Source organism: Paroedura picta, chromosome 18 (assembly GCF_049243985.1).
Source record: "Paroedura picta isolate Pp20150507F chromosome 18, Ppicta_v3.0, whole genome shotgun sequence".
Taxonomy (NCBI): domain Eukaryota; kingdom Metazoa; phylum Chordata; class Lepidosauria; order Squamata; family Gekkonidae; genus Paroedura; species Paroedura picta.
This window is the reverse complement of record NC_135386.1, coordinates 14,908,042-14,929,999: the sequence shown is the minus strand read 5'-3', so window position 1 is coordinate 14,929,999 and position 21,958 is coordinate 14,908,042. Positions and strand designations below refer to the sequence as shown.

The 21,958-nt window shown below is 49.7% G+C and overlaps 1 protein-coding gene across 2 annotated transcripts in view; it reads left to right on the top strand.

Annotated features, from left to right (window-relative positions):
- The window catches only part of LRRC28 (leucine rich repeat containing 28), a 47,749-nt gene extending 26,646 nt beyond the window's left edge, over positions 1 to 21,103 (top strand). For both annotated transcript variants that reach the window (XM_077317577.1, XM_077317578.1), the window contains exons 6-10: positions 11,095 to 11,301; positions 14,961 to 15,063; positions 16,603 to 16,778; positions 17,326 to 17,485; positions 20,652 to 21,103. In XM_077317577.1, the coding sequence (XP_077173692.1) occupies positions 11,095 to 11,301; positions 14,961 to 15,063; positions 16,603 to 16,778; positions 17,326 to 17,485; positions 20,652 to 20,724 (719 nt within the window). In that variant the 3' untranslated portion in view covers positions 20,725 to 21,103. The remainder of the gene's footprint in view (positions 1 to 11,094; positions 11,302 to 14,960; positions 15,064 to 16,602; positions 16,779 to 17,325; positions 17,486 to 20,651) is intronic.
- Positions 21,104 to 21,958: the final 855 nt, after the last annotated feature.

The window sequence follows — 21,958 nt, the reverse complement described above, 5'->3', positions numbered from 1 at the left end:
TTGTAGTGGGGGACGTGAATGTGAGCCAGACTTCTCAGCATATGGAAAATATGTCGAGCTTGGAGTATTGACCAAGCTGTCGAGTATTCTATGCTGTGATCCTTCCTGCTTCCTTTAAAAGAAGGGGGCTCACCACCCCTAACACCATCATGCCAAGAAGCGTGACTTTTTTGGTGTGACTTGTCTGATTTGTGTGACTTGACCATTTTTCCTAGCGTCAGAGGTAAGTGTGAAACTAATTGAGTGTTTCATAGTTCTGAAGGAACATTTTTACAAACATGAAAAAAGAAAAGAAAAGAAGAAAGCGCCCAGCCCCAACTATTCCGACATACTTTCCATTACCCGAGCAGTCAGCACCAATTTTTTCTACATTTTGTCAAGAGTATTCTAGACTATTCAACGTGGCATGCTGGCAAGGGCTCATGGGAATTGTAGTCCATGGACAGCGACACTGCCCATGTAAACAAGGTTCTATAGAAACCATACAGCATGTCTTTTTTTACTGTCCCGTACAATGCCATTTGGGCTAACGCTCTAGTCTCACTCTGAGTTAAATGTATTGGCTACTCTGATAAATGCAAGGTACCGTGCCTTCTTTCCAATCAGGGTCCAGATACAGTGGATAAAGTGGCTGAATTCTTACAAAATGGCAATTAAGCTGCGTGAACTTAAGAACCAATTGGCTATGTTCTTTGTCTTATTTTTTATGCCAATAAAGGTGGTTCTTGTTGTTAAAACTGTGCAGAACATAGTGGTTTGTATAAGTGTAAAACAATGCAGTAGAAAGCCATGTTTGGCCAACACTGCACACACTGGCATAGTTACGGGGGGCCCGGGATGTTGCTTGTGGTACCACAATGGTATAGTTCGGGGTCCCCAGTGTCATGCTTATAGGCACTCTGGTGCCTTCTGACACTCTTCCTAGTTGCAATGTAGGGCTGTGAAAGTTGGACCATAAGGAAGGCCGAGCGTCAAAGAATTGAGGCTTTTGAACTCTGGTGCTGGAGAAGACTCTTGCGAGTCCCTTGGACTGCAAGGCGAACAAACCGGTCAGTCCTAGAGGAGATCAGCCCTGACTGCTCCTTAGAAGGCCATATCCTGAAGATGAAACTCAAATACTTTGGCCACCTCATTAGAAGGAAGGACTCTCTGGAGAAGAGCCTAATGCTGGGAGCGATCGAGGGCAAAAGAAGAAGGGGATGACAGAGAATGAGGTGGCTGGATGGAGTCACTGAAGCAGTCGGTGCGAGCTTAAATGGACTCCGGGGAATGGTAGAGGACAGGAAGGCCTGGAGGATCATTGTCCATGGGGTCACGACTTAGCACCTAACAGCAACAGGCATAGTTAAGAAATAGTTATGCAGGTTAATGAAGCCCATAGGGCTGTCTTGATCTGTCTAGTTCTAGTCTGATTTATGTTGTCCACTAATCAGAGCGCTTTGCACTATTTAAACCCACAACAGGCCTTAAATACAGAAATGTACAAGCTCTCCATGAAAGGTGGTACTAGAGAAGGGCAAAACAATATCAGAAGCCAATTTATACAAAAGAGAGTTTCCACTGGAAGATCAGCCTTCATTTTTGTCATTGCGAGGCAATTCAGCGCCGCTTTCTCCTTAAGCCGTGGTTTGCATTTCACCCGCTGGTTTAGCCTCGGCCAAAATTGTCTTTAAAATCATCCGTAGGAAGCTGGCATGTTGAGCGTGGCAGCAAAGCTGAATGAAATAACCCCCCCCCCCTTCCAATTTGAAAGCACTTCATTCGTTTGGCCAACCGGATAAGTAGACGGAGCTTAATTTCAGAGCAGCATAATTTATAGACCTGAGAATCACAGGACTTCGCTTCTAAATATAGCCTCTTGCGGTTCAGGATCACATAAGTTCATCTCTCCTGCTACCGTTCGACATATAAATTGCCCTGTAACTTTTTTCATCACTGTGAGCATTCATAAAATCTAGGAATTATAATTGATTAACGCCAAGCCTGGTTTCGCTCAGCAATTTGCTTTACTAATTGGGGGTCCGCAAATGCACCGAGAGTGAAAAGTTACATTCTTTCCCCCCCCTCCTTTCCTTCCCCCAGACCTTCTCATTTGACTGCCAAGAAATACACCACATGTGCTTAGTATTCATGCAGGCGCATAGCCTTCTGAAATGCTTCCCAGGTTTTATTTTGCCTCCCCCCCTCCGAAAATTCCTCAGTGCCCTACATACTAGCTCGATTCAGTTCTGAATATTGGGTATTGCAGCAGGCGTGGTGCTTAAAACTCTTTCCCTTTTTCCTTGGCTGAGCCGATACATTTCCCATTGTTCCCGCCACGTTTAAAAAGAGACTGTGATAATAGCGTTAAAGGATGTAGTTATTTCTAAGGCAAACGCATTGTTTCAGTGGGGTGTCCGGGTTGTGTGACGGCATGGATCTATATCAGGGGTAGTCAAACTGCGGCCCTCCAGATGTCCATGGACTACAATTCCCAGGAGCCCCTGCCAGCGAATGGACATCTGGAGGGCCGCAGTTTGACTACCCCTGATCTATATTATGGCCTTTAATTTGGTTGTCCTTCATTTGTGGTTGGTGTACTTGTTATTTAATTCATTTGGACACTGCTTTTCTCTCCAGTGGCGACCCGAGGCGACTTCGATGATTCTCCTCTCTTCCATCTTATCCTAATAACAACCCTGTGAGAATCAAATATAGAATCATGGAAGGGACCTCCGGGGCCATCTAGTCCATCCACTTGTATCAGGAAACACACAACTGCCTGCCTGCCCACCCACAGTGACCCACCCATTTCTATGCCCAGATGATCCCCCCTTAAGAAAACCCCCCAGAATGCCTGGCCAGAAGGAAGAAATTCACCTTCTGATCACAAAGTGACGATCGGCATTTCCCTGGGTGTGCAAGGAAGGGCCACAAGAGCCAAGCACCAACAGAGTCCCTTCTGCCCACCCACTCACAATCTGCCTAAGTTCACTGAATCAGCATTTCTGTCAGGTGCCCATCTGGCCTCTGTTTAAAATCTTCCAAGGAAGGAGAACCCACCACCTCCTGAGGAAGCCTGTTCCAATGTCAGGAACTTCTTCCAGATGTTAAGCTTTGTCAGGAACTTCTTCCGGATGTTAAGCCAAAAATTCTTCTGAATTAATTTCAACCCAGTGGTTGTGGTCTTGACCCTCTAGGGCAACTGAAAACAACTCTGCTCCATCCTCCATTTGGCAGCCTTTCAAGTCCTTGAAGATGGTTATCACATCACCTCTTAGTCATCGTCTCTTCAGGCTAAACAGACCAAGCTCCCTCAACTTTTCCTCATACGTCTTTCTCTCCAAACCCTCACAACATTCGTTGCCCTCCAGTTTGTCCACATCCTTCTTCAATTGCGGTGCACAAAACTGAACAGTAATAGGATCCATACTGCATTTCACCAACTTGTCAATAAGAATATCATGCGGCACCTTATTGAAAGCTTTACTGAAACCTGGATAAACTATGTCCACAGCATCCCCCTGATCCAGCAAAGTAGTCACTTTCTCCAAAAAGAGAGACAGTGTACCTAACTCAATGTCACCCAATGAGCCTTCGTGGTATGAGAGTGGATTTGAACCCAGGTCTCACAGGATCCTTCACCAATGCTCTTAGCCACTATCCTGCACTGCCTCTACGCCAGGCTTTCTCAACTAGGGTTTCATGAAACCCTGGGGTTTCGTGACAGTCCTGGAAGGGTTTCCCAGATAGGCGTGACTTAATTAATTTTATATGTTTTTCAAATTTGTTATTAAACATTTATCGGGTGATAACGACCATATATGACCATGTTGACCCACCCCTCCTCCCTCCCAAAGGGCCAGTGATGGGCTTGGAGGGGGTGGGGAGGGGGGTCCCTCGAAGCCTGAAAAATACTTCAGGAGTTCTTCCACAAAAGAACGAAAAAGGCTGGCACACACACATAGATTATTTAAAAGCTTGTCCAAATTAACGCCCCTTCAACTGTATTCTGACAGCAGCATGGGAAACAGGACTGTTCTTTTGTTACTTTTCTTGATAGTGGCCGTTCTGGGGTGGGAGATCTGAGTCTCCTGACCTCCGATGATGTTTCCAGAGCCCTACTGAGCCAGGGGCTGAAAGAGCAGAGAAGGGAAGCTGTGCTGAGATACTTAACTTTAAAGAACATTAACTTATCATGGCTGCTTTGATCATTCCCCCACCCCCCCCACCCCCACCCCAAGAGCGCTGTGCTAAAATTCAGACAAAGAGCTCCAGGCTGCAGCATCAAAACAATGTCCTGTGTTCCCTTTGTTGTGTGTGTGTGTGTGTGTAACAGATACATTCACTTCCATTCATTTGTAAAAAAGAATCTTTTAGAGAGCATTAACGAGGAATGGCATGCGTGTCTAAAAATGAAGGTCAAGCTGGGTAGATCTGCCTTACAATGGATTTTTGTTCCATGTTCATCTTCTTAGAATCATAGAATAACAGAGTTGGGAGGGACCTCCTGGGTCATCTAGTCCACCCCCCCACCCCCTGCACAATGCAGGACACTCACAACGCTATTGCTCATCCATTGTCACCTGCCACCCCCTTGAGCCTTCTTGTTTCATCCTTTCATATACAGATATCAGTGCAATATGCGACTATATACACACATCCCTTTTTGGGGGTGGGTGGGCATCAAGTCACAGCCTATTTCTGGGTTTTCATGGCAAGGGGTGTTCCGAAGGGACGTCCCATTGCCTCTGCATTATTTCAAGATAAGAGACCAGGCGTGGCCAAACTGTAGCTCTCCAGATGTCCACAAACTACAAATCCCATGAGCACCTGCCAGAAGTCATCATGAAACATTCCATCTCTGGCACCTGGATCATCCACATTCAGGACTATGTCTCCTCGATTGCAAAACCAGCAGATGCCATTCTGTCTCACCTACTGGCGGCATGTCTGAGGACTGATACAACCAGGAGTGAGACATTACATGTAACCTTGCAGGGCCAGCCCTCTTCCTGTTAACACAAGGGTACCTCCCTGCGTGCACGTAAGAACAGGGAGCGGGTGCCTTCATTCGCAGCACTCGGTCACCATCCAGAATTCATTTCGCAATTTTCAAAGTACTTCTCGCCTCCCTCCATCACTGATGTGGGGCGGAAAATTTTCCTGCGCTGTATTTTCTGCCCCACATATGGGAATCTAGCCTCTCTGTTTATCTGTAGTCGTCAGGCTACATATCAGTCATGTTAGGTGACCGAACTGTGGGATGTGAAATTTCCACCAGCCCCACTCCAAGCGTGGTCGTGGTGCATCAGTTTTCTTTTGCTAAAGTTTTTGAAACATTTAGATTTGAAGCAGAAACTTTTTTCATATGAATTTCCTGGGAAACCCAGATCACTGCTTGTTCCAGTTTTCTTTTTTAATGATTTTTATTGAAATTCAGCACTGTCTAACCAGAACCAGTATGTGGCACCAGCGTCTAGTTCACAATTAAAGGTAAATGAAGGAAGGGAATGTAAACAGCCTCAATGATTCCCTTCTTATTTCTGTTTATGGATTTTTTGAAACTCCCTGCTCCATAGAGTTGGAAGGGTCATAGAGGCCATCTAGCCCAACCCCCTGCTCAGTTCAGGATCAGCCTAAAGCATCCAGGATAAGGATCTGTCCATAGAATCATAGAATTGGTCAGGGAAACAGGTCCTGTGGTTATAATTATCATTGGGTCCGTTTCCCTGCCTCTCCCCAACGTTAAAAGTAAATGTTGTGAAAACTAATCGTAGGTCTCTGGCATCTTGTGTATCTTGGCCTTAGCTTTTCAGGCAGATTAAGAATGGAGACCAAATATGGAATATTCTCTACTTGTTTTAGAGGTGCTGTTTGGGACTCTCTTGATTTGAGCATATTAAGGGTTACAGAAGGGGAAGGAGCGTGCAATGGTTGATTATAGGGTTTTGCTGATGCTTTGCTCAGGTGAATATATCTCACAGCCTGCAAAGTGTTTCTCGGGAGGGGGGGGGTGATCGAGGGGGCGGGGCATCCTGCCAACGATATGCAGATGAGAGATCAGAAAGCTCCACCCTCTGGAACCTGTGCCAGCGCTTCGGGAGGCGATGCATGACAAGCTGGCGTGGAGGGACACAAAACGTGCATGCAGTGCATGATGATTTTCTTTTCTGGGGAGGGGCGCTTGGCTCGTAGCTCTTGCACCTGCTTCGTAACCATCGCTCCGGTCCAAGCTCACAATCTCGCACAGCTGCCGTGGCTGCACATATGTAGTTTTGTCAGATAATCAGCAGTTTCACCCATCAGCTATGAAAAGGAGGGGCTAAGTCTCTGATATCCCCCCCCCCCCTTACGGATAGTTGAGAATCCCTGTAGCTACTTTTCCATGTGTGTTTGGAGGGGGGGGGGGGCGTTCTGACGGTTGGGTTGGCTCTGGGAGCGAGATCTAATCAGCAGGATGAACCCTCATTGTAGCAATGGGATATCCTTGGCAGCCCCTCTGACCTGGATGGTCTTGGCTAGTCTGAGCTTGGAAGCTAAGTTGGCCTGGTTAATGCTTGGATGGGAGCCCGCCAAGGTAGGAGCTGGGCTGCTACACAGAGCTGGTGGCAAACCAACACTGTTGATCTCTAGCCTTGAAAGCCTTATGAGGGTTGGCTGCCCTTAAAGCAAATGCTGGCAGGGGCTGATGGGAATTGTAGTCCATGAAGACCATAGGTTGACTGCCCCTGCCTTAAAGGACCAGGGAGACAGCTCAGGTGGCTGATGGTGAAAGGAGGGACCGATGATTGTGTTCAGCCTCGGGCCGCCTGGCGTGAAATGCCATCTGGTGCCATCCTAGCCAGCCTTTGGATTCTTCGGAGGGGCCTGGTGTTCTTGGCGCTTGCGTGGCTGATGGGGAAAGCGCTGCTTGAGCTGCCGCTCCTACCCCCATGCTTGGCACAGCTGCGCCTACCCGATTGTCATGTATCAGGTCGCTTCCCGAAGGCCCCAGAACTTGTGGCAGAAACATGGCCCCTCTCTCTCCTCCGGACAGCTGGCCCAGCGATAGTCGTTGCTTGCAAGGGCAACGTGGGAGGGAACAGAACGGGTGTGATTCGTCCATCGGAAGGAGCCTTGGGACAACATTTCCAAGACGGGTTTCTCACCTTTCCTCTGGGTCTGTGCCCTTCATGCCCTTCCCGGGAGACCCGAGCGCCACTGATCTTTGCCCCTTGCACGAGGCATTCTTTGGCCACCCCTTTCACCCCCCGAGCACAGAGCCCCGGTCTTGCTGCGTGTGGCGTTCGTTCCGCCAGCTCGGATGGCTTTATCTGCCACCCGGTCCGTGCGCGGTTGATGTCATCTGAAGTTTGGGATGGCACACTCAGTTCTGGCACGCGCCCTTGGAAGGGGAAAAGAGACTCCGCTAATTGCTCCGCTGGACGGGACAACAAAGCCGAGCCATCGGCCTGCCCCTCCCGAAGACTTGGAAAGAAAAAAACCCTTTTGCTCCCGCTCTGGAATGTGCCCGCCCCGCCTCTGGAGTCTGGCCAGGGTGCTGTGAAGGATTTGGGCCCCGGCGGTCTTCGCAGGGCTATTTTTAGCAGCGGCTGAGAAGCGATACCTGAAAATAGCTGGGTTCTTTCTTGCCAGTTTCTGGTTTTGGCATTTCTGGAAGATGCTCCCCCCTCCCGCGGCCGGCTGCATTCTGTGGACAAGCAGGGCCATTCATGCCTCGTCCCGCAGAACGGCTGAGGCGGTGCATGTCCGCTTCAGGGGCAGGGAGGGGGGGGGAGCACAATGTCCCTGCTCAGAGCCGAGAACTAACGAATGAGTAATTGGACGGATCTCCGCAGAGCTGCCTGCGGCCGCTTCCAACTTCTGTGTGATTCAGGGCAGAGCGCCTGTCTTTCTCGTCTGGCTTTTTCTCCCCTTTTTGGGTGTGTTTGAGCCATATCTGTGCTTAGCATAGCGTTGGCCGGTGCTCTCTCCTTCGATTTGCCTGCTTCCGTCGACAGATTGGAGTGACGCGCCCTTTAGTTGCCCCTTGCCGAGACCCAGGCCCTGTTCTTGCAACTTCAGGAAAGGGGTCCGGCCTGCCAAGCCTTCGCAACACCCCGCAACACCTGCGACTTTCCCTCCTGCACTGTTGCCGTTTTGCCCAGGGATGCTGCGGCGTGGCTGTTCTGCAGAGTTGCAGAAGTGCCTGATTATTACACTTTTCCTTGAGACACGCCCTTAGAACATCGTTCCGTTGAGAGGAAGTAGGATTTACAAACGCTCTGGTGCGATTGAAAAAATAGCAGTAACGTTCCAGAAGATCTCATGGAGGTTTTTTTCCGGAATTGACTGAGCTGGCTACTTCTCTGGCCTGAGATTAAAGCAGCCCCTCTTCCTCCAACCTGTGCCTTGTGCTCAGAATGTGACTCTTATTATTAAGGGCTGGAAAAACAAGTTGTTTTTGTTATTAACAACAACAGCAACAACTTTGTTACCGCAGCCCACCCTTCCCGGTTGGCTCAGAGCATGAAACAATAAAACATCTACAACTAATTAATTTGAATTGACAAGCAGCCATTAAATGCCCTAATTTAAGCTATTTTAATTTAAGGGGAGAGGAATGGGAAGGCGACTGTAAGCCGCTTTGAGCCTCCTCCGGGTAGGGAAAAGCGGCATATAAGAACCAACTCTTCTTCTTCTTCTTCTATATTGATTCAGTTGTATTTTTAAACACCTTGTAGAGGGGAACCCATTTCTGTTGGGCAAGTTGGTGTTTTTGTCGATGGTGCATCTTGTTAGCAGGGAGGCCGGTGGTGTTAATCTCATGGCCTCAACCGAAGGCCTGGCGGAGCAGCTGTGCCTTGCAGGCCCTGCGGAACTCTTGAAAGCCCCGGAAGGATCCGGATCTCATCAGGGCGAGCGTTCCACCAGGTTGGAGACCGAAAAGGCCCTGGCTGAGCTCAAGACCAGTTTTACTTCTTTTGGATTGGAGATCGTAGAATCATAGAGTTGGGAGGGCTCTCCAGGGTCATCTAGTCCAGAGGTCTCCAACCCCCGGTCTGCGGCCCGGTACTGGGCCGTTAAGGCCATGGTACCGGGCCGCCAGCGGCCACGCCTGCCTTCCCCTCCCCCCGCAGCGAGAGGGGGGGAAGAGGCAGGCGCGGCCGCTGGCACACCAGCAACGCAAATGCGCACGCATGGAGCTGCCGCGCATGCGTGTTGCGCCCCCTTCCTGCGAAAACGTGCACGTGCGGCTATTCTGCGCATGCGCGTTGACGCCACCTAGTGGCGAAAACGCGCATGTGCGGCAACTGCGCGTGCGTGTTTACGTGCAGCTGCTGTGGCCGGGCCGCCGGCTCTCTCCCACCCTTGGAGGCGGTCCCCGACTACAAGAAGGTTGGGGACCGCTGATCTAGTCCAACCCCCTGCAGGAATTCACAACTACCTGAGCAAATGCTGATCACTGGACCTCCATGCTCTTTGGGGGGGGGTACAGTGGAAGAGCATTCCTTCTTGTTCACCTGTATTCCAGGCTACAATCCATCTAGGATCTGTTGGCCCTTAAAATTGCCCCATTGCATCCCTGCTTCCTGTAGCAACTGTGCCCTCATCAACAGCAACATGGCTGAATTCTGGACAATAGCATCATAACTAATTTTTTCCCCTTTTAATGTCTCCGTATCTTGAATGCGGTACAAACTACGCATCGCTTTAAAACAAGCACTTTGTTTCTCCAATTTTTTCTTAATCCTCATTTGTATGCTGGTGTCTGTCTTCCTCCTTTATGGGGGCCACTGGAAACCATCCTGTTTTAATTAAGATGTGATGAATGTGGCTTTATACCAAGTCACACAATGTTACATTTCAAGACAACCCTGGAAGTTACACGGCGAGGCTTGCCGGAAACTCATGAGAACGGACGTTTTCATATTGGTCCTTGTTCTACCCCCCTTCTCTCCATGCCTCTGTTTCTCTCCCTCTCTCTCCATTGTTTCTAATGAAGCTTCAAATGAACATAGGCGCTCTTTGCTTGTTTACCTGGTAGTAGGCGCGCATTGCAAAAGAAGAGTTTGGCGCAACTTTAGAATCAGTCGTCTAAGTGCTACTGCAAATAAGTTATGCAAATTGGGGAGATGAGAAGCAGGTGCCATTGCAAGGGTGTAGAAGTGGTTTTCCTTGTTTACAAAGACCGAGTCTACTTTTCATCAGAAGATTTCAAGGTGGTGTTCAAAATTGCTATCAGCATGCTGTGAATGTCAAAGAAGCGTGTGTATTTGTATGTGTGTGTATGTAATGCTGTTTTTAAAGCAAAGAACTAACAACAGCTAAGGGTAGAGATTGACAAAATCTCAGCTGCTGTCCTTTTCCACGTATACAAATGTTAGGTACACTTTTGCTGGCCTATGGATGGTCAGTGGAGATGACTGTGAAACTCCATCCATCCTTCCATCCCTCCCTCCCTCCATCCCTCCCTCCCTCCCTCCATCCATCCCTCCTTCCCTCCATCCCTCCTTCCCTCCATCCATCCATCCATCCATCCATCCATCCATCCATCCATCGCCCTCCCTGAAGGCTCAGGGTGGTTCACATCAAACAGAAATGGTAGAGATAACTTAGTTTAACAGCAATACAGTGATAATGACAGCAACATAGTAAAACAATTGAAAAATATGGAGAACGTTAAATTAACGCATGCCAATAGCCCAGTGTGTTGGGTGGAGCTGTAGTGGGTGCCATAAGATGGAGGCTCAGGGGGAGGCCCTGTGGGAGGGGGTGGTTCAGGTCGACCTCAACCAAATGCCTGGCGGAGGAACTCCCTTTTGCAGGCCCCGCGGAACTATTTGTCTTCCATCAGGGCCCTGATCTCCTCTGGGGCTGGCATGGTGCCATTGACTTTAATGGGTGCTGAAGCCCAGTCAGGGCCTGTCTAACTGTTTACAGCATCCTGGTTGTGCATCAGTGGCCCCGTGTGCTTCTCTTATAGCCACGACAGATATCAGGAACAGCCCTGGCCACCGCATCTAGTGGACATTACAATGTGTGGAATGCTGACTTTGCCCACCGCATTGTAGCTGGCATGTCAGATGGTGCGAAAACACTGCCCAGTAATGCCTGCTGTTTTGGTTGCAGAGGTTGGAGACCTCAGAGAGCTGCAGACGTTGGACATTTCGACCAATCACTTAATAACTCTGCCAGAGAGGCTTCACCTGTGCCTCTCTCTTCAGTACTTGACTGCTGACCGGAACCATCTGTGGTGCGTCCCTCGACATCTGTGCCAGCTCCCCAGTCTCAATGAGCTATCCATGGCCGGAAACCGTTTGGCGTTCTTGCCGCTGGGTGAGTAAGCCCCTTCGCTCATGTGTGGAGAGAGGCAGGACTGCATTCTTGTTCTAAACCAGTGGTTCTCAACCTTCCTAATGCCCCGACCCTTTAATACAGTTCCAATCATAAAATTATGCAAGGGTTCTTTCACAGAAATTAAACCGAAACTGACCAATGGCATGAAGATCCATGGCTCATGATTATATGTAAAAAAAATTTTTCTGGGGTTTCTCAGTTCAGTTCTGCCTCTTGTCCCACCATGCCCATCTTGCTCTTTTCCGCTGCTCCAGAGAGATGAACACTCTATCTCCATCTAGCCCGCAAGGCTGTTGTGTGGATGGCACCCCCCCCCCGCCAAGCTGCTCACCCTGCCACGACCCCTGTGAAAAGGTCGTTCAACCCCCAAAGGGGTCCTGACCCCCAGGTTAAGAACCACTGTTTTAAAGTCTTCTTTTCTTTTGATCCATCGGTATTTCTAAATCTCTGCTCGCAACATTGTTCTTGTTTTGCTGAGGAAACTGGAATTAAATCGTTAGGCCTCTTAAGACTGGTCTTCGAATTTTGGGTTTGAAAAAGAGGGAGACTCTGTGCTTGCTGGGGACGTCCATAAGGCCGTTAGTCATGCTGAGCTGGATCACACCACTGGCCTGCCTAGAACGCCAACTTGGTATAGTGGTGAAGAGCAGGGACCTCTAATCTGGAGAACCGGGTTTGATTCCTCCTCTTCCTCTTCCTCATGCAGCCAGCTGGATGACCTTGGGCCAGTCCCAGTTCTCTCAGAGCTCTCTCAGCTCCATCTACCTCACAGGGTGCCTTTTTTGAGATGAGGACTGAGACCTTCTGTTGAGCTTCCTCTGGAGAGACGGCTGTGATTTTTCAAAAGATAAAGTCAACAATTTGCGTGGCCTTGGGTTTCAGCTGTCTAGCCTGGCAAGTGGTCCCCATGAAAGCCCTCCTTTCTGCCCTTGTGTAGGAGAGGCTTCATCACAGAGGACCTTGGCTGCATTTTGGTCAAGATGGCCACAGATGTACACACAAGTTGTCTTTCCACATGTTTGCCGTTTGAGTTCTGCGAGGCAGGTCATAATTATATATCTACATTAAAAATGTCAACCGACATGTTAAAGCAGGGGAGGGGGGGGAAGAGCCTTAAAATTAGGTTTGGTGGCTTCTGGGTCGACAACAAATGTTCTCATTGAGGCGAATAAATAGCTTCGTCTGTTTCGGCTCGGGCAGATATTTTAATATAATGTATAATCACACCCACATCGTTTACTTCATGGTTGTCAACAGCCTCTCTTGATGTAGAAATAAGTTTCCAAGCCTAAACCAAGCTGATGTTATATCATATCCTGAAGAGGACTTTGCACCTTTCCGTGTAGTCGTGTGGAGGACGCTGGGTAGGCCTGTGGCAGATGGTAGTGGATGGCAGTTCGAAAAAATTAAACTAGAACCGCCTAGACTGAACAACTCAGGAAGGACACCTTGATAATGCAACTAGCCGAGAGGTCCGTTTTGAAAATGGGCTGGGGAATGGGACCCTCTCCCCCGCAGCTATCTGGGTGGACTGAAAGTTGGGGAGAATGGGGGGCTGCAGTGGAGGATGGGCGGGGGCATCTCCTTGCAGTCCCCCAGCAGCCAAGAAGAGCAGTGGCACACCTGTTAAGGGAGGAGGGTGCAGGTGAGACAGGGAGTGTGGAGGAGATGGGAGGGCCTTCCCTGTGGTCCTTCCGTGGTGAGAGAGTCAGGGAGGGTGCCCACAGGTGAAGAGCACAGTGGTGCCATTGCAGAGGGAGTGCTGGTTGGAGCAGCATGACGAAGGGCACCCAACTTCTATCCCTGGTGGAAGGCAGGAGAGCGGGGGCAGATCTGAGTCAGTTCATGCTTGTTTGTGTGTGTTGTTTAAAGGTGCTCAGTAACTTGACAATAAGCAGATCCCAAGCTGAGCTGAATTGCAGTGCTTTTGAGGTTCCAATTGCGAAAATCACTGGGTTGGATCCAAACTGAATCGGCAATTTCTGCAGAGGCCCCCTTCCTGCTGCAAGTTCCTCCCCTGTTGTTATTCCCGGGGGAGGGGGTGTCTTGTGTCCCCCAGGAGCACCGTTTTGAGGGGGTTCGATTCTGCTACTGGGAATTTTCGTCTGAATCCAACCCCTCGTTGGCTCCCACTGCCCCAATAAATGCGGCATTCAATTTTTGAGAACGTGGCCATAGGATGGCACGACCCAAAATCTTAATGGTAATGCTCTCTTGAGAGTGCGCATGCATTTGGTGTTAGGCAAGCCGGTCTGATCCCCCCCTTCCTGTGATTAAAGGGGAGGGGGTGTTATCCTCTCACAGTATAGACTTCATCTCTGTGTTCGCTTTCACAGCAGAGTTAAAGACCGTCATGAAAGAGAGCCATGTGGAAACCATACGCCAGTGCCCTGAGGTTAAAACATGAAGGGTGGGGAAATATTTGAACTGGGGGGGTTGTTCAGGACTCAGAAGCAGTTGGTCATTTCCACCAGAAAGGCTTTGATCTTTCGCTTTGGAAGGAGGAGAGTGGAAAGTGTCCCCCCCCCCTTCAAGTGCTTTAGAAAAGCCACATGAAAACTTGCTCTGTAGTCTCAGATGGACAGCTTCCTTGCTCCACAAAGTCAAGAAGGGATTGCGTTGAGCAAAGGGCTGTTTATAGCAGGAAGAGTAGTTCAAAAATTAATGGCAGGGGAAGGTGGGAAAGAGCCCGTTCCAGTGGTAGCTGCCAGATGTTTAGGGAATCTTTTTGAGGTTCTCCTCGGCACAGCTGTTTGTCTTCGAGCAGCTGAGGTGAGACAGTAGCACATCCTCATGCCGCAAGGCTGAAGGCTTCCCGGCGGCTTGAGGGTTTGTCTCTGCAGCATCCCTCCGGTAGAACAAAAACTGATGGGGGTTATTCTCTAGGACTCACATGTTGAACGGAAACAATCATTCCCCTCTGTCCCGTTATTTCTTTTTGCTGCCACCACCAAGACTCCCTTAATGAGCTCCCGGGAAATACTGCAACACTCAAAACAATGGAACCCCCAGGACTCAACAAAGATATTGGTTTCTTACCTCACTACATGTGCTAACCTCATTCAACTCTTGTATCTGGATGAGAACAGCTCCCCCAAGTTATGTTTTGCGCTGAAAAGGCATGCCCTATAACCGGCCACAAAATTCCTGTTCCTAGGAGTGGAACGTTTTCATTGTCTTGCGAAGAAAGCCGGCAAATCAAAACTGCAGGTGATATTAATTGTTTTTCTCCACTCCCCGAAAATGCACATAGTTATTGTTGCTGGTTTTTTTCACTAGTACCATCCCTGGTTGTTTTTACTGGGTGAGAGAGATTCGACAGCCCTCTTAGGAATTTGGAAATCTTTGTACCTGGTAAATCTGGAAGCCTCACTTTTCCCTGTGTCATTCCTTCATCATGTTATAGGGCTCCTTAGAGGTATCCCAAGAGAGCAAGGAGAACCCGTCGTGACCTTGCAAATGAGAAATGGGAGAAATTGCACAAATCCCGTCTGTTTCATGAGCAAGCAGTTCTTGGCAGCTCCTCTTTCAGCAGAGCCTTGCTAGATTGTAGCGGTGGGCGGGTTTGTCTGCATATCACCACGATTTCTGGCAGAAATTTGATTTCTTCATCCCCTTTCTTTGTTTCCCACATCCAGATTTAGGTCGTTCCCGAGAACTGCAGTACGTTTATGTGGATAACAATATTTACTTGAAAGGGCTTCCCTCTTACCTTTATAATAAAGTTATCGGCTGCAGTGGGTAAGTGTCCGGATTAAGTTGTCACCCTCCTTCTTATCACACAGGCTGCCTTTTTCCGATCACGTTTGGGTGGCTTTTACCCTTAGGTTGAAAGGATTACGATGGCCTACAGTCTCCTAAGTCTCCCGCTTTAATTTTCCAAACATTCAATACTTTCAGCATGAGTATTTCATTTCCCTAAGCTCCTGACAGACTGTCCACTTCTTTGACATTATAGGACATTTTTGGGACGATCGCCCAGCAGAATAAAAGTCTGGCTCAGTTTGTAATTTCATAAGTAACTTTTCAAAACCTCTGCATCCACAGACTGTTCTCTGGAGTTTTTTTTTCCGAGACCAAGGCCCTCCGAAAACATTCTGCCGAACTATTTGTTCAGCGTAGAATGGCACGCCGGTTCTTATTTACTTGTTGCACCAGGACAGTAATTTGTGGCCCGAAAAAAAATATTCCTTTTAGCAAACAGAATCCCTTTAGCAAACAGAATCAGGTTAATTTGGGAGCCATCCGGAGCGTAAAAGGGTCCACTTGTATGCTTTAGGCACCGCTGGCAAAACGAAAAAGCATGCATATTAACGAAAGTGCCAGTGGCAGGTTCCCCCTCTTGAAGGCCTGGGTGGTGTTTTACAAGGCGATCGTACAAACAGAACCTCGTGTGTACCTGCCGTTGGAAGTGACTGTGCTTGGGGCAGGAGTTGCAGAAGTGAGCCCCAACTTCGGAGGCAGACTCATAGAATCATAGAACCGGAAGGGACCTCCAGGGTCATCTAGTCTGACCCCCGGGACAATGCAGGAAATTCACAACAACCTGCCCACCCACAGCCACCCCAATCCCATGCCCAGATGATCCCCCCCCCGAAAAAAAAACCCAGAAAATGAATGACTATTAAGCATTTGGGATGTACTGACTGCAGTCAGTTATTCTTCCCTTTTTACTTTTGGGCTCGCTGCTAAAAACCTTGGTTGGTTTTTCTTTCGGCTTTCGTGAAAGCCAGTGTGGCCCGTGGCTGCGTTTCCAAATCCAAATCCTTGACTGGCCAGTGGTGTTCAGAATCTAGCATTCTTCCATGCTCCTTTCTTAAAGATTGAGGGCATCATTCGGTGATTTCTGCAGTTGTTTTAAGGCTAATGTCTTCCCCAAGACCTCATGGGTTTTGCAACTCAGCCAGGGATTCGAACCCCAGTCTCCTGTGTTCTGACGAAACTTTGTAGACCCTGTCACTCACACCATCTGTGCCACTAGCATGGGATATGGTGATCCCCACCTTGGGGAAAAGAATGGAGTTGGTGTCCATCTGACTGATGTCCCTTGAGGCCAAGGACCGTTTCAAGGGAGCTACCGAAATCTGTAGCAAAGCAGTGGTATCTTTTGTTTCCATGGGCCTAGCAGGTTGTTGGGTGGGAAATGCAGGTTTTAGTTGGGTGAGTGGAAGCAACGTGCTACCAAAGGGAGTCTCAGGGGATTCACCAGGTGATGGCCTTTAGTGTGCAATGTTATTCCCCATTGAAACAGTCTTCTTTTTTCCACCACTGTTTCTCCAGCTGTGGTTCTCCTGTTCAGAAGCCAGATGCGAAGCTGCTCTCCTTTTCTTCGGGGCAGCTGACAGTTTTTCTCCCAGCAGAGGTGAAGTCGATTGGGACCCACCTGGACCCCGTCTTGCCCCTGCAAGAGATGGCCATGCGGACTCTGCACCACACCTACTGCGGGCTTCTTAAAGGTAGCCGAGCCGCGATGGATCCCATCGCCCGTCACCGAGCACCTGAATGGGTGGATTGGCAAACCTTCATCCAGCCTTCCTCAACTTTTATACCATAGAGCAGGGGTAGAGCCAACCTGTGGTCCTCCAGATGTTCATGGACTACAATTCCCATGAGCCTCTGCCAGCAAAAGGTTGAAAAAGCCTGATCTAGGCACAGCCCCGAAGTCTTACCATGATCGTCTGTCCTTGCCCTGGACTGTTTTCATGAAGAAGACCCACTGCCCAAGTCTTAACGAATACCCCCTTGAGCATTTCATTCTCCCAAGTCACCACTGAAACTTATGTGGTTGGGTTGTTTTGTTGTTGAATTTCCGACAAGGTATTAACCTAGGGTGTGGTCCACTCGGGCCTTCTCCACACGGGGAATTCAGCCCAGACACACTCTGGACTAGGCCGAATTCCCCATGCAGAAAAGTTCTCGGTGAACGAGGCCACCAGTCCATTGTCTCGAGGACTTTTCCATCCAATCCTCTCCTTTTTTTTTGTTTCCTCCCCTAACGCCTAGGTCTCCAGCTCCTGACGCCGATCTCGTTGCCGAGAAGCCTCTCCGATCTCTTGCGCTGCCCCCTGGGACACTGCCACCGCTGCAGCCAACCCATGTTTACCATCGTCTACCCCAAGCTCTTCCCCTTGAGAGAAACGCCCATGGCCGGATTGCATCAGGGGTAATGACAGGGGGGAGTCACCCTGGGGTCTCGGCTAGAGGGGAAGGTGGGATCTACCTTGTGCGTGTTAACTGGTTTTATAACGACTTGCTCGGGAACCTTGTCTTCTCAAAACAGATTTGCCCCTGTGCCTGAAACTTCTGTTTCGGTGTTTCTTGCCAGCCGCATAGTTGATTTATCCCCCCCCCCCCTTCAAGTGATGTCCTATTTCTGTTTCTTGCAAGCCACATCTGTGCAAATATCGAAACGACACCCGGCTTCATTGAACTACATTTTTTATACCCTCCCCTTTTCTCCAACAGGGACCCAAAGCTTGTGTTCTTTTCACCCTCACAGCAGTCCTTTTGAGGTAGATGTGCAGCTAGCCCAAGGTCACCTGGCAAGCTTTTACGGCAGAGAACAGGGTTTGAATCTAGGCCTTGTCCTGGACTGACCACTGGCTCTGTCCCACACAGAAGACTAGCTGAAGTGGTCCCCAGAGGTCTCATTTGCATGCAGGTTTCTTGAAAAGTCTTGTTTCTTGAAAATAAGGATTTTTTTTGGCCATTGGCGGGGAAATAGCACAGTCATTTGGAATTTATTCATATGTATGAAACCAAGAGGGAACCAAGATTGGGAAGTGAAAGGAATGTCTCCAGCCAGGCATTCTGGATGTGTTCTCTGTGCATTTAAGAAGAAGAGCTGGTTTTTATATGCCGCTTGTCACTACCCGAGGGAGTTTCAATACGGCTTGCAATCACCTATCCTTGCTCTCCCCGCAACAGAGGTCGGCAGAGCTAAGAGAGCTCTGTGAGAACAGCTCTAACAGGACTATGACTAACCCAAGTTGGTTGCTTCTGGAGGAGCGGGGAATCAACCCCAGCTCTCCAGATTAGAGGCTGCCACTCTTAACCACTTCACAACGCTGGCTCTCATGCCCAAATATAATCATTCCCCCTCCCCTTCCCCCCGGAACCAGGAGAAACAGAAGCTTCCCATCCTTCAAAAGTGGGCAGGTATTTTCAAAACTCTGGAAGTGCAATTCGAGACAAGCCATGTTAAACGTCACTCCCCCCCCCCCATAAGAGCACTTTTAGCTCCTGCTGCTTTTTTCCCCGTTTACAGAAAAGCCCAGCATCTGTACGTTTTTCATGCAAATATGGAAAATTATACCCTGCCCGGCGGCTTGTCACTGAATGGCAGCAGCAGACGACGCAGCCCTTCTTGCCTCTGCCTGCGTGGCCCTGAAGCGAGGAGCAGCGGGGATGGAGGGAGCAGCAGGCCGTTGCCTCTCAAGCTGGAAACACGGAACACCTGAAGCTGCCTGTCTCCGAATCCGAGCAGGCCGGGGTTGCCCGCTCAGGTCGGCAGCAGCTCACAGGGTCGCAGGCCTTTCAAATCCCTCGCCACTTTTGAAACCGGAGACGCCGGGGCGTGATCCCAGGACCCTGCTGCACCCCAGGCAAGATGCCTTGCCACTGAGCCACGACCCCTCCCCAGGACACTGTTCTGAAGCCACGGCCCTCCCCGCAGTGAGGCTTTTCTTCCTGCCACGGAAAGCGAGTCTGCCTGGCTGTGCTTTGGCGATGGAGTCAAACGGAGGAGGAAACGGGAAAACATGGCCTTCCGTGGCTTGCCATTTAATCTTTCCAAGTCAGGTTTTCTTCACCGGGGGGGGACGCACACACACTCACACACACACACACACACACACACAACCGTTTGTTCTCATTGATCCTGAGAGCCAAAACTCCTCTTCTTCCTCCTATTAGAAATGCTCCTTCAAGGGGCAATATTCTCACATGAACTCAAGTAGATGGTGAGAGGCCGGTGCTTTCACCTGGTGCTTTCTTTTGGCCACGCTTGTGGTGCTCAGACGGGACTCATCCGTCTCCCTGGCCTGTGCTGGTTCCTTACAGACGGGGGCTCCAACAGGGTCTCAGCAGCCCCCGAAGGCTGCACCGAGTTGAAGCGCAACGGATACGCCTGGACAGCCAAGCGCTGCTCCTCTCGGAATGAAGGGAGAAGTGGAGTTTGTTTCCATTTGACTCTTCTCTCCAGAGCAGTTTGGTGTTGCAGTTAAGAGCGGCGGCCTCTGATGTGGAGAGCCGGCTTTGATACCGCACTTCTCCCCATGCAGCCAGCTGGGTGACCTTGGCCTAGTCACAGTCTTGTTAGAGCTGTTCTCTCAGAGCTCACTCAGTCTCATCTGCCTCCCCAGATGTCTGTGGTGGGGAGAGGGAGGGAAGGCCGCTCCGAGACTCCTTCGGGTGGTGAAAAGTGAGGGATCAAAATCAGCTCTTCTTCACGGGCTCTGCGGAAGCCTTCTAATTGAGCAGTTACTGTCTCCGTCTGAGGCAGCCGTGCTCTGCAGCATTCACAAAAGAGCAGTCTGATGACGGAAGCAAAATATCTGTGTTTGGCTCCTTTTCCACTTCTGGTGCTCTTTGCTTGTGCCCTGATGTTTATGCTATTGTGTTCCCCAAGATGAAGCGCACACACAGAGAACAGTAATTTGGGTGGCAGCCAGATGGTTTTCGAAACCCAATTTTCGAGAAGCCCTTCTTCTCCTTTCTCTTAGAAAGCTTTGCCCTGATTGCCACAGCTGCCCGTTCGCCTCGCCTTTGAATGGGGACGGCCAGCTTAGTGCGTGGCTGGCAGCTCTGTGGTCGTCACCATCCTGGGCCCACCCTAGTGCCACATGGCCACAAAGACTCCTGCATTCCCACATCTTCCTGGTTCTAGATCCTAACAGCAGCCACCCTTTCCGACTGAACAGTCCCTTTTACCGGACCAGGGCACGCAAACCACGTAGTATTTCTCGGGTATTCCAGAAATGCAAACTTAGGCTTTTGGTGCCTCTACCAGAGCAGCCGACCGGGGACGGAAAGCCGTGCATATCGTGCAGGGCAGCTAGCCGCATGTCCCCGAAGAGCTCGAAGGGCAGCTCAACGGGAGGCCTTCTCCAGATGCAACCAGAGCTGCTGTAGTATTTGAGCTGCGTGTGTTGACGGAAGAAAACCATTCCGCTGTTTGTACGCACTCCAGTCTTTTGTGTGCTTCGTTTAATTTTCTCTCTCTGTTTTTCACTGCCCAGAAAAGCCGTCTGCTGTGGATGAGAGCCAGGCTTTTAATCTTACGCCCCTGACTGCTTTCTTCTCTCCCTCCCCTCCCTTCTGTGTTCCAGGAGGACAAGTGTTAGTTTTGTGGCCTATTGCTGTTCCACCCACTGTCTGCAGACTTTTGACCTATTGAGCTGATAAAGACTCCCAGCTGCTGGGGAGCCTTGCCAACTTGGAGTCACGGCGGGCGCAGGACTACTCCGCTGGACGTGTTTGTGTGTTTGTGTGCGTGGGTGCCGAAGCGGCCAGGAGGAGCTGCCCGACCGGGAGGGGAACGCGGAGAGCCCACTTAAATCTGCTCCCTATTGGATTTGGAGGCGAGGCAAAAACTCTCGAGCGCTCCAGATTGAGAAAAGGTTAACACCTTCCCGCTTATCCCCCTTCCAGGCAGAAAGTACACAAGGAAACATCAGCCAGGCAGACCCCCTCTGGAACACTGTAGGAGTCACACAAGGCTTTTGTTCAACCCTGGGCCAACCTTTTGAGGTTTTTAACAATACAGTTGTGTTGCTTGTAAGTTTGGTTTCTGTGTGTGTGTGTGTGTGTGTGTGTGAGAGAGAGAGAGAGAGAGAGAGAGAGAGAGAGAAAGTTGTCTTCTTGGGTGTGTATTGCTGCTTACAGGAGAACAGCCATTCAAGGTAACGGCATACTTTTGCTGGCGAGAACATCGCTTTCTTTCCTTTCCCCCCCTCTCCATTTAGGTTTTAATATTATCTCTGTTTCTCCGCCCCCCCCCCCCTGCCCTTTTGACAATTGGTGAGAACTTATAAATCTTTGGGAAGCAGGGAGTTCACCCTGAATCGCGGAGTCCTGGTCTTTATGAGTCTGTGGCGAGGGGCCGTCTCACTCGGAGGCGATCCGGACTTTTCATAAAAGGGGTTTTAAAAATAGCAGCAGGTTGGGTTCTGCCTGCTGTGGGCTTGCAAAGAATTTACGTGTCACGGGGGAGTTGGCTGCGCTTGTCGTAAGGCGGAAAGCTGTCTGGGTCACAATTGCCTCTGCTTCAAAACTCTCCCTGATTTCCAAGAAGGTTCGGCCCAACGTCCTGACCTCAGAGGAAGCCACGAGAAGGAGAACAAAACAAAGTCCCTTTCTTCCCCTGGCATGACTTTTTTTGTAAGATGCTTGGGATCGAAAAAGACATTACAGGGATTCTTCCTGCCCTGCGAGGGACCGTCTTTTGGGAAGTTTCCGAGGCTCTTAATGGCACACAAGCCAGAGGGAAGCCCAGAAGGGAGGGTGGCATTAGCTGTTTTGGTTACAAAATAGTCAGAGCAAGGCGGAGCCCTGCTTAGTCCGTTTACAGAGATTTATTTTCCTTAACGCGTTGCTGGCCTTGTAGTTGAGAACCACAAATTGCTTGTGGGTTTTG